Genomic DNA, 12,417 nt, shown 5'->3' with positions numbered 1-12,417 from the left:
CAAAGTCTGAGAAGATAACCATTCTTCAGCACAAGCAAAAACTGCACTGCTCCTCTAGACCTGGACTTGAACTATGTACCTAAAATGCTCTACATAATCACCATCACACTCATGATTAAGAAGTGACAAAATTATTCTCTAGTACTTATATATTTAGGTGAACCATCTTCCAGCTAAGATTCTCATTCCTTCATATATTTACTTCCTCAGACAGATCTATCATTATCTAAGTACCTACAGCTGAGTTACCCATTACTTTTATTTACTTTAGAAGAGCAGTAACTATGCTGCATTTTCCATCCTGAACACATTTTCTATTTTACTTCACGAGGCAGGCAAAAGAGAACAACAAAAATATTCATTGAAATATATTTAAAATTAAGTAGAGATAAGCCTCCTATCTATGCCAGCAGGGCTTCCTATCAATGCCAGCAGAGCCTTGGAAACTACATGCTGCTACTTGGGTGAAATTCTTGGCTTGGCACTAGCTTGCTGGGTGACCTCAAACAGGGTTGGGGCTTCTGCCTCTGCCTCCCTTTTATGCAGGGGGATACGGAAACAAAGCTTCAACAGTAAAGTATTATAGTTACCTAATGAAACTACAGTATCACAATCTTAAGCAAGTATTGAAAGCTAAATGTATCAATACCATCAACTGACAACAACAAAAAAACCCCACATCAGGATTAGTTTCTAGCTACACTTTCAGGAAATTATACCAACTGTAAACAGACATGCATTAAACTTTAAGTCAAATTAGTTTGTTTATAAATTGCAAGCTACTAAGTATCCTATTTTCACCACCAAAGCAAGCCTGTTGCAAAAGACACAATGTATCTTTTAAAATTCTTAACTGATACAGGTCAGAAAAATTAAGTAGTATGTGAAGCACACACTGACAAACCTTCCACCTGACAAAACCTAGGAACACTTGTTAACAGTATTCCAACACAGATATATGACAAACAGTTATCTGGGAATGATAACAAGCTTGTAAAGCAATTCTATATAAACAATTATGATTTCTTTTTACAAGCAGCAGTGCAAAACTACTTATCTTCATACATATGCTGAAGAGACACTGGTAACATTAAGCTTTGGTTTTATCTCATCTTGTTGGGAGCTACAGCACCTAAACGCCTGTGAAACAGGTGATAGCTTGTTATAAACAGCCATAGTACTTTTTGATTGACAGAAGTTACAAAAGAACAGAATAATTCCTGTACTCATGGTGTCCATCACCAGTCTGTGATGCACCTATTGATGCATTTTGTCTTGTACTGACCACTAGCAAGTCAAATCACAGGAAAGAGACAGTGACTACTTTACCATTCAGAAAACAGCTTACAAACAGGCACTAACAAACATAATTAAGCAACTTAATTCATGTCTTTGTCAGACCCACATCTCAAAGCCATTAAGAACAAACTAGGTAGACTATAGTATTGTTGCCAGCAACCTGAACATGATATTGCAGTCATACTCAACTTTCAATTCATGAACCACACAAAAAATACACCTGAAAACAAAACAAAACCCCAGTCATCAGGGATTATCTGGTATTAAATTGAAGCAGACAGACACAAATTGAAGGGCAACTTCAGAAGAAGAGACTACAAAGAGAATAGTGAGACTAAAGGCAGAATGACTTGGAAGAATTCACAGTTTGGGATGAGCAGAGAATTGAACTGTAGGTACAGTGATTTTTAGACTGACAAAGCTTTCAGAACTCCTCTTCTTCACCCCACCATTTAAAAAATTACTCAAGTGATGCAACAGGAATCAGTGATGCACACAGGAATTTATTTTCACTAAGCTGTGTCTTCCTGTGGTATTACATTTGAATCTAGTCTGTCTGCATGATGTTCTCAATATATTACTGAAGTTACACCTCAAGAAACAGCTAAAACTAATTTTAGTTCTATCCAAGTCTTTCCAAACTGAAGTGGTATCTTCATTCAATAAAATTTCTACTACTGAAGAATATAATAATGTAGTTGTTAGGCATCATATACTTCACATAAAGCAGCAAGAAAATTAGTTATTGCACAAATTACAATAATCCATGAAATGAAAAAAAGATGCATTGACCAATTTAAAAAATTAGCACTACCACACCTGTCATTTTAGCCTCTAGTAGCTCAGTTTTCATGGTAGGAGGAGTTAAATTAAATTATGAATATATATATACATGCATATATACACATACACACTTATTTGAAACATGTTGTACCAAGCTCTTCTAGCACAAATAATGGGAAACAACATAAACCCCTCAAGCCTGTGGTGATTATCATAAATCAGATTTTGTCAAACAAGTAGAAACCAACACTTAATGTGTTTCCAAATGTTGGTTTGGATATCAACAACAAACAGAGAGAATACATAAAATGTTTAAAATCAAACAATCCTTAAGGAAAGTAGAACTGAGATTCAGAGAGAAAATATCCAAATGGGAGACGAGAATGAGATACACAATTGGTTTATTTTAGCTGACAAAAAGATACCATAATGCCTCTAGTTACCCTTTATTTTTCTGTCTGATATGCGGCACAACAGCATAAGCACTGTAGAACGCATCATCCTTCTTTGCCTATATAGTTCAGTTTCAAAAAGTAAGTCTTGAAATAACCATCAAAATGAAAAGTAGCTTGCTAAAGTCACCCTTTTTTGCTGTAGTTGAGACAGCCCTAATAAGTTTATCTACAGACTTTCTGTGTAACAAGAGAACTAAATCTGGAACAGAAGTACTCTCTCAGTACACAGGCAATCTTTAGTGAGGACAAAAGAATTGTATTTGGTTACAAGAACATAAAAGTCTCTTGAAGTCCTTGAACTAAAAACTCCCTCTTTGAGTGTCCCAGTGTTACACTGTAGGCTATAGTCTTGTTTAGAGTATATTACAGACACCACCCAAAGACTGAAATAAAGTCACCGAGTTTTCTACTTATGTTTTAAACCCTGTATGTCATCCTGTTGTCCACCTTAAAGAAAAAAAAATAAATGATAGGTCTCTTGTTTAAATTATATGTGCTCATCTCATTGTTATCCCTGAATCCAAGGTCTCCAAGATAGAAAGCTCTGTATGGTAAGAACATTATCTTACTGCCTTAATTTCAAAGTTCAGAGGTAAAACCCTAACTTTCTTATAATAAACCAGCACCCTGAAAAGTACCTCAATTAAGAGGTGCACATTTCCTGGTCATGTGCTTTGGTTTTGTTTCCTTAGGGGGGGGGGGGGAAACAAAAACAAGCAGTCACTAAATTTCTATATCTAACAGATAACATGGTTTACCTGTTAGCAATTGCCTTTACATGGATGGCAGTCAAGTTGAGAATCACTATTAAGAAGCAGTGATTAGGCAGACAAAACACAGAAGTAATTAAAATGGCTAGAGGCTGAACTGTGATTGGAAATAAGAATTATTCTTTTCATGCACAAAATTTTTAATATTTCCTGTCTTTGAATAATCTTCCAAAGAAAAAATGTGAAGAGACTCTTACCAGCTTCCTGGGAATTTAATACTTCTAAGGCATGCATCATGGCACTTGCGAAGACATTGGCATCCTCTTTGCTGCCAAAATTCAGGCCATAGACCTGCCTAGCATCACGCCACTGGTGGAAGGTCTGTGTAGCCTGATTGTACTTCAGCCCTTTCGGAATGGCACAATTTATTACCACCTATAATCATAAAGAAATTACTTATGTTTAAAATTGCTCTTTTACCACAAATTTCAGCTTCACAGATATTTTATTTCCTCTCCATGTGGGTTAATAGCAGTCCCACAATCCAGATCACAATGGCATGTAGCTATTTCAATTTTAATTCCAATGCTGCATGAAATAAATGGTGAGAACACACAAAGGGGCTAGTGGCATAGTTCGTAAAAATTTCTGTAGCTTAAGCATATTCTCATTTCAAATGATGCAGTGATGTTCGTTAACAGCAATGTAGTAATATCAGCAAAAAAATTACTGACTCTTAGTAGCACAGTACTTCATGTGTATATACATTTGTATTCAGAAATTCAGTTTCCTAATTTAGTTTGGCATACTTCTTAGAATCGTGTTTTTTAACAAAGTTATCACCTTTTCAATGTGGCTGCTGGACAGGCTGAAAGCCTTCCCTGCTTTCAGAAGCAGTCTATATGGACTTCTATTCTGCATCATTAAGTATCATTGTGGCTCACAAAAAAGGTGATAAATTCTAGCCAGTAGGAGAACTACTAATTACAAGCCATCCACTGAGAAGATCCTATGAAACTTTGATAATTATATCTCACCTTTTCCCACTGAATTATGAGAGGAAAAAAAAAACAAAAACAGGGTTGTTCTCAGATGAATGTACAGAGATTGATCATTCTTGGGGGAGATTATAAGACTATGTTTCAGGTGTGTGATAAATGACCAAGAACAGACTAAAGGAATTTTATGAAATGCTGGGAGAGAATCAGATATAGAAGCTTTCCTAAAACAAATTATTTTGCATTTCCTAAACCTACCTAGTATTTCCTAACACCACCAAAAGCATCACAATGCAGACCATATTTAAAGGCAGAGGGCTACGTTTGCCATTTAATCTATATCCAACAACTTCTTCATCAAGGAAATTAAAATGTAATCCTTCTTATTTCCTTCTCAACCTCTTTGGGTGGTACATAATCATTATTAACAAATGGCAGAATGCTATTTTTGAACAAACTGACCTGAAGAAATGAGAAACTATGCATTTAACTTTTCACAGTATAGGAAGAGTTATAAAAGAACCGCTGGTACCTACAGAGACTGAAGCTAAGAGCACAGAGTAAGGAAGAAGAAAAGTTCTTAAGCTAACACACTGCCTTAAAGAGAATCAGATGGTTTCTGTGTACACCAGTACCCTTTGTATCTGCCTGTAGAAAAGAATGGTAAAAAGCACAAAAGGAGTGTCATCTTGGACATATAAGTGCTTTGTTTACAAGGGAAAAGCCATAATAACAGTTTTGCTAATTTATTTCAAAATAAATTTATTATTTATAGCTGCCATAATTTTACTGAAGACCTACTTCTTAATGTTAAAAACAATCACAAAAATACCTTAGTATTCCTATTCCAAATTTTCAGAGATTCCCTTACCTGATGGTCCTGAATCTTCCTGCCCACTACTCTGAATGTGTTGTTGCCTGTGTGATGATATATATGAACTCTGCTGAAACCGGTTGATCCACCAGCTGGTACCCATTTCTTATTGGCATCATCGTAGACCATTACAGCAGCTCGTGCTTGGCAGATACTCTGTTCACTGTTAAAATACAAGTATTTTAGTGTAGAACACAAAATTACTGAAGACAAATCACTTTTTCAGTACTTTTTTTTTTTTAAACCCAAATATTAAATTAATTGCTGAAACATCCACCTTTCTAAATACAAAACCATTAGAACTTTGACTTTTGCTTAGAGATGTTCATTCTGAAAAGTTGTGGTCAAGATGAACACGCATAACTACTAATAAGAGAGATGAAGATTTACCTTTCCCTCCCTCCTTCTCCTCACCATCAACCACGAAGATTAACTACATGCCATAACTGTATACAAAGTTTTCTGGAAAGACTGGAGAACAAAGAATCTGGAGTTGTACTGGTTTCATACAGTTTATGTTTTCCAGTGGCAATTACCTCTACAAGAAAATGAGGACTGGAAGGACTCTTTTTAATATATATAGAAAAAACCACACACATAGAGTGAAGTTCAGAAGAAAGAAATTCACCAGCTCATAAACTAAATGCTTTTTTATTTTGATATACTTTACGAGAGCTGACACCTTGATGTATTATTTTGTTCCTGAGAAAAAGTTCTATTGATTACTGAAAAGCACAATTTGACCTATAGCAAATCAGCAAAATCCTGATTATGGCAGTAATTTGGTACAGTCTAAAGTTAAAAGGGAGCATATCATGAATGTCATCGTTTTAGAAGTACAAGAAAAGCAGAACATACCACAAACACACTATTTATTAGGGGAGGAGAGAGTCATACCACACAAGTTGTCTTTTCAGGACATGCCCAGATGCAAACAAGAAATAAAAATAGAAAGGAATGATTTCTTATCAGGAAACCAAACTCTCTAAACATACCACTCCATCATATCCAACATTATAGAAATCACATGATGCCTGGCTTGAAAGGAATGCAGCCTGCCATTTAGAAAATTGAGAAGTCTGAAGAGACGTGCATTCTCCATAAATTACAAAAGGAACATAGTGAAATATTTCTTATTTTATGAAAGAGGGACAACTTTCCCCCTCCCCCCCTCCAGTTTTTCATAGGGGTTTTTGTAGGGTTTGTTATCTGGTTGTTTGGTTTTGGAGAGGTTTCTGTGGTTTTGTTGGAGGTTTTTTTAAAAGATCATGCTGAATTTCTCAGTATCTTATTTCCATCTCCTGGCACAAGAAATTTCAGCACAGCATCCAGCCGTTTTGATGACTTTCAGTACTGATGTTTTTGAAAAAATATAGCATTAATTTTTATCACTTTCTATTTTTATCACATTTTCTATAGCAATCCAGCAGTTAAAAAAGAGCTGAAGATTGGGATGCTTTCCAAGGCTATGGGAGAAGAGACAATATTGAGATCATGTCTTGTGCATGTGAGACATTCAAGATTAGAGGAAACATTCTCTTGATTTTAAAAATGCGTGTGTTCTAGTTGCACCACCTATTCAACAACTAGATCAACGTGGGTTAACATTCTCTAATTATACCACCCTTCTTCTAGCCAGAATTTAGTTCAATATAGGGATACTAAAATTATTGTATATCTATGTATATGTGTGCATATATATAGTGCATATTTTCTCAGAATAGTTACCATTTATTTTATTATAAAAAAAAATCACACGTGATCCAATAATAAAGATTGGATGCAAAGAAAATAAAATCAGGTACACATTCCAGGTGTTTCACCATTCCATTAAGAACATGCCAGAGGTAAATAAGAAGGTTCCATCATCCGAGAAGGATGATGCATGAACCTATTGGGCTTTTTTATTTTTAGATTATTTTGGCACTCAACTATCTTAAAACTTCAAACCTAAAAACATTCTGTACTGTTCACAATGTACAGAACAAACAGTTGTGATTTTTCTAAAATGCGTAACTATTACAGAAGAATTTTGTAAAATTTCTCAACATGAAACTATTCTTTGCTACATTTGAATCTGGATCAATCACAGGCATGATAAACCATAGGTGACAGGATCTACAATTTGGAATCAGAGCCACGTGTTTTGCAAGGCTCTTGCCAAAAAATAACTTCCTCTCAATCATGTGTCAGACTGACTTAAAAAACCATTTAGATTCCATTAAAAATGGATATGATGAGTGTAAGCTAACATTCTCCAATTACAACAAAGGTAGAACCAGAGATTGCTTGAGCAATGGTACATCCATCAGAAGACTTAATTAATAGGACAGACCATAAAGTTCAGATGTTCTTATTCAGAGCTTTCTCGCTCTTGAGAGCATTCTTAGTCCTTTCACAGGCCTAAGCTTTTATAAAAGCTCTGATTTTACATTATTTTATTTAACACAACAAGAAAAAAACCCTACTAATTTTGGAACTTTTTGGTATTCAAGTGGCACAGTTCAGAAGCACAAATAAAATGACCTTGACTTGAATTTTTAGCTTTTCTTTAACAACTGTTAAACTATTTTTAGTTCTACTCCTCAGACTATGCTTTATAACTAGAAACGTTACAGAAGTTTAGATCTTGAATATTACATGCTCCATTTAGAGTAAAACAATTTTTAGTAGCAGGGAATTTTTCTTAACCATAAAAATATAAAAAACTACTCACATGCTTTAAAAAATGACAAATAAAACCAATTTCCACTTGACCTATTCTATCATTAAAAAGTCAGCCTTCTGCTTTTATTTGACACAAAATCTGTAACTAAAATTTTAATGTTCCTGTTTTATAATTTTCATATCCAGGTACCAATTTGAAGGTGAAATATTCCCCTCCTGCCATCAGTTCCCACCACCCATCACTTTATCAGACTGCAGCAGTAACAGAGAAAAATGAAGCTATCATTATCAGAAACAAATCAAAATATCACAGTGTCTTCTTCCACGGTTCAGTAATTGCAGATAATTAGATGCAGGAGAGGATTAATTCAATTTCTTCATGTTGGTAAAAGCTTCTGCACTCTAAAATGATTACTTTCAGTTATAAACAAAAGCAGAAACAAGAATTTTAACAAAGAGTCTTTAGGCCTCCTTTTCAATTACAATTTGATTATTTAACATGTCAATATAGTGTATTAAAAAAATTAGACACCCTCAAGTCTAAAAAAATAAATACATAACTTCTTAAAAATAAGGCACATACCTGAACTCAACTAACCCCAAAGGGCTATGCCAGACTGAAAATCCATGCTCTTAGATCACAGCTATCTTTGATAGGTCTAATGAAAATCAAGGCTGTTTTCTTTCCATGACCCACCTTTTTCTAGGAAAATGCTAAGTTTAACATTCGGACTTTTACTAGAACCTGAGCCGGTGTCCTTTGTACTCCTCCTCATATACATTAACTTAATCTAAAGTTAAAAGGCAGAAGCAAAGCAAATAGAACAGTGCCGTTCGTTTATCATATGTCTTGCTCTTGGATTACACTTTCCTGCTGTACTTATAACAGGAGACAGGTTTTCAATAATCTTGGTATTTACCCATGAACTCTTCACAAACCACAGGCTTTACTGAAATAGACTTCCCTTAGACTGAAGGAATTGACCACAAGATGCTAAAAGATGGTTTAATTCATTCATTGCTCCCCCTTTGATTTGATAATAAATACATTTTTTTTTCACAGATTACTTTAGCACCAATGGGGCATAAACAAATTGTCTACAGCCATGTTGGAAGGAAAAAGGGAAAGGATCTTCATCTATCTGCCATGTCATTGGGTCTTCAAAAGCATCCTACAGTATTTACTTGCCTAATTACAAATTTTCCTTTTTCTGGTATGCTGTTCTGGTGTAATGGTTGTAGAAACCATTACTCTTCAATTAGCCTACACCTTCCCAACATGAGAGCTCATTAGGGGAAGGAGGAAAATGAGTGAAAGGATCCATATCCAGCTTCAAATGCTACTGCCAAGACACAGAGATGCTCAAAGAACTGACTGATAACTTACTAAGGCAGTGGACTGAGGTACTAAAGCAACAACCTCAATACTAACTTAGAAAAATTAAGACATTGTGTGTTCCCAAGTAAACTTACCAAACTAAGTATATGAAATTCTCTGCAGAAAACAGAACCGAAACAGAACAGAAAAGGGAATATCCATGGAAAAAAGTGCTCACCAAACCTCGGGAAACGAAGTGTACATGCTCTCTTCCCAAAATCTAAAGCTTAACAAATAGCTAGATAAATCTATGCTAGAAGTTCTTCCCTAGAAAAAGATGTAAGGCTCTAACTGTTAAAGCCAACCATAACTCTGGATAAGTCCAACTACAGCAGTACCTTATAAAGCCACCACCTGTGATGGTTCGTTTTCATTTGGGGTGGAAGAGTTGGGGGAGGTCTGGCACTCAAAAGGCTCACACAAAAACCTGCAGTAGTAATGAACTATGAGAGTATTCTTATGGGAGAATATAACTTCCTTCTACAGTGATGAGATCATACAGAAAACTCAAAAAACATAGAAAAATGAACCACAACAGACAATTTTTTTGCCCAAATGGAATGTATTAATTCTGCCACATTCAAAGTTCTTGAGGTCAGTGTGCAGTGACACCAATCCACTGCCTACTGACCTGAGCCTTTTTCTCTCCCTAAAAAGTGGATGACTGTTTTTTCTAGTTTTCCTCTCTCAAGAACTAAAAGGATAAAAACATACTTAAATGATCCAACTCAAATGGAAAACAGCACAACTGCAGCCATAGAAAAGATCATTTAAATATACTTAGAGCAAGGAAAAAGCTGAGATTGCTGATTCTCAACCCTTAGTATTTTTGTCAGTGAGGTAGTTCATTTCTTTAAAAAAACTGTATCTCACTACTGCTTCTTCTGGTGATTCAGCTTGGCTTTTTTCACTGATATGTTCTCAGTCAGTTTAGAGAAATGTAAAAAGATTTTCCTAAATGTACAGTCTTTTTGGAGCAGGAAGGAATTTAAAGAGATGCCGAATCATCAAACGCCTATTTAGGATTTTCAAACCATGTGGCACAAAGCCAGAAAGAAATTCCAGACATTCTAACACTGATGTCTAAAAACACATATTTTCGAAGAGTAGTCAAATGTTGGGTCAAGATAAGTTTTATGTCTCAGCAGTGGTGTTTTGTAAGTTGATTTTTCCGTTCCTGAACACCAAATGGCACATCCCAGAGAAAACGTGCCAATATTAAAAAAAAGTACTGGGCATGATGCCACTACTGGGTGGTAACTAAAATGGTCTACATTCTGATGAACTGAGAACCAGACTGCACTCAATGAAATATTTTTGGGTCTGGGAGAAGCATTCAGATTGTTTCAGGAACAGGATGAGAGGAAGAAGAGGGGTGGTGAGCGGGTAAAGGGAAAGCCATTTGGGTCACTTTTTAACACATACTCCACTGCTTTAATTTTACTCATCTTCTGAGCTTTAACCAACAGCAAATCCCAGAGGAAGTTAACTACAACAAGCACAATCTTCTCTTGACAACTAGATGGGCATTCATGCCACCAACAGGGCACTGTGAAACAATATAACCTATTCTGGAACAGCAATGGTTAATGTAGTAATTCTTACAATTGAATTTTCTCTGTAACTCATACTCAGATGAAAAGTAAGAACCTCCAATTTTTCTGTATTAGTAACACCTATCTGAATATGCTGATGAAGGTGAACATGACATGTTTGGTACAGCAGAAGGAATTATGCCATGCCATGCTACTTGCATCCAACTTCAAATGATGTGGGTTGCTCACTCCAACACTTCAGCTCGTACAGAATTTACTTGCCATTCCAGCTTTAGAATAAGACTTATTTTAAACCAGATTGTTTATCTGACTGATTTTCATGCAAATTCTTCCTCTGACACTATAATCCCCTGGAAGACAAGAGTGGATATTAATTACTTCTAGGAGGTCAAACAAACAAGAGATGCTGTTCAAATGGGGGGTGAAGTTAGTCCCAGACTGCTTCACTCACACATCTCCTGGTAATGAGTTAGTGCTTTCCAGTGCCAGCAAAATTTTTGATTGACAACAGAGATTTGTTCACCTCTCCGTGTTTTTCAACTCTGATAACAAAGATTCAGTCATCTCTCCCACTTTTTCTTCTCATGAATTACTCAGAATACAGATTAGAAGCAACATCAGTGCAAAATCCTGTATGGCAAAATCCCAAAAAGAAATAAAACTACTACAGCTGAGGAGCAAAAGAAATGCTCCATTCCAGAATTTTATCTGGTACACAGTTTACTGAAGCTAAACTTTCTTTGCTCAGAGAGCACCTTCCATAAAGAAAATTACTTCTCATCCCATGTATGAAAGCATTTAACATTAATTTAAGAGTAGTCTGCTCTTAGTGCAAATATAATTTACAGAATAATGTTCTAATTGCAATAAATCTGTTCCTTCACAATTCTGCAGTTTTTTGCTCCACATCAGCAGCTGAATATCAAACAGGCGAAGAAAATCTCTGCAGAACACTCAGGCAGAAAAAGAAATTCTAGAACAGCAGGTGTCAAATGAAAGTCTACATTTCATAAAGAATTACCATTTTTTAATCCCTGGAATTTTTTTCCAACATTGTTTCACATGCCATATTTAACATAAGTGTGTTTCATACAATGGACAGAGGTAATTTTCAGTTAGCTGTTGTCTCTTTGTTCAATGTTGTCTTTTAATCTTTGCTGATTTACATTAAAAATTCCCATTATTTTCATTAATATTTTATCATTCTGAAAATGCTGGTGTCATAATGAAATGCTCAGTATGCATTAGAATAGAACATTATTCTAAAATTATTCCTCACAACTTCAGGAGTCTCAGCAGACTGGAGAAATTGGCTACCAAAAACATCAAGATACCAATAATACAGATGGGATTAACCTGAAAACCTGCAGGAAAGACTACAAAGCGGTGGGAAGAGCAGCGAAGACCTCAGAAGCACAGGCAGTGTTCTCATCAACACTCTCAGTAAAAGGAAAAGGCCAGGAAAGGGACAACAGACTTGCAAAAAGTCAGTGAATGGTTGAGGAAAGGAATCATAGCACTTTGCCTACCTAGACCCGAAGGCTCATTTTGATGAACCTCATCTGCTGGGGGCCAGTGGGGTTCACCTACCAGAGAAAGGGAAAAGAGTCTTTGGACAGAGTTGGCCAACTTAGTTAGGGCTTTAAACTAGGAATGCCAGGGGAAAAAACCCTCAGTTCATCCAACACCCACCAACA

The 12,417-nt window shown here is 35.8% G+C and overlaps 1 protein-coding gene across 6 annotated transcripts in view; it reads right to left on the bottom strand.

Moving 5' to 3' along the window:
* Positions 1 to 12,417, bottom strand: part of ENAH (ENAH actin regulator) — a 135,905-nt gene that overhangs the window by 59,488 nt on the left and 64,000 nt on the right. For 4 of the 6 annotated variants that reach the window (XM_030448787.1, XM_030448792.1, XM_030448794.1 and 1 more), the window contains exons 2-3: positions 5,117 to 5,282; positions 3,505 to 3,682 (exon numbers count right to left, since the gene is read on the bottom strand). In XM_030448787.1, the coding sequence (XP_030304647.1) occupies positions 3,505 to 3,682; positions 5,117 to 5,282 (344 nt within the window). Of the gene's footprint in view, positions 1 to 3,504; positions 3,683 to 5,116; positions 5,283 to 12,249; positions 12,307 to 12,417 lie in introns of all 6 variants that reach the window. The other 2 variants (XM_030448789.1, XM_030448790.1) reach the window with 2 other exon arrangements.

This window comes from Calypte anna, chromosome 3 (genome assembly GCF_003957555.1).
Source record: "Calypte anna isolate BGI_N300 chromosome 3, bCalAnn1_v1.p, whole genome shotgun sequence".
NCBI classification, from domain to species: Eukaryota; Metazoa; Chordata; class Aves; order Apodiformes; family Trochilidae; genus Calypte; species Calypte anna.
This window is presented reverse-complemented; position numbering and strand designations above follow the sequence as displayed.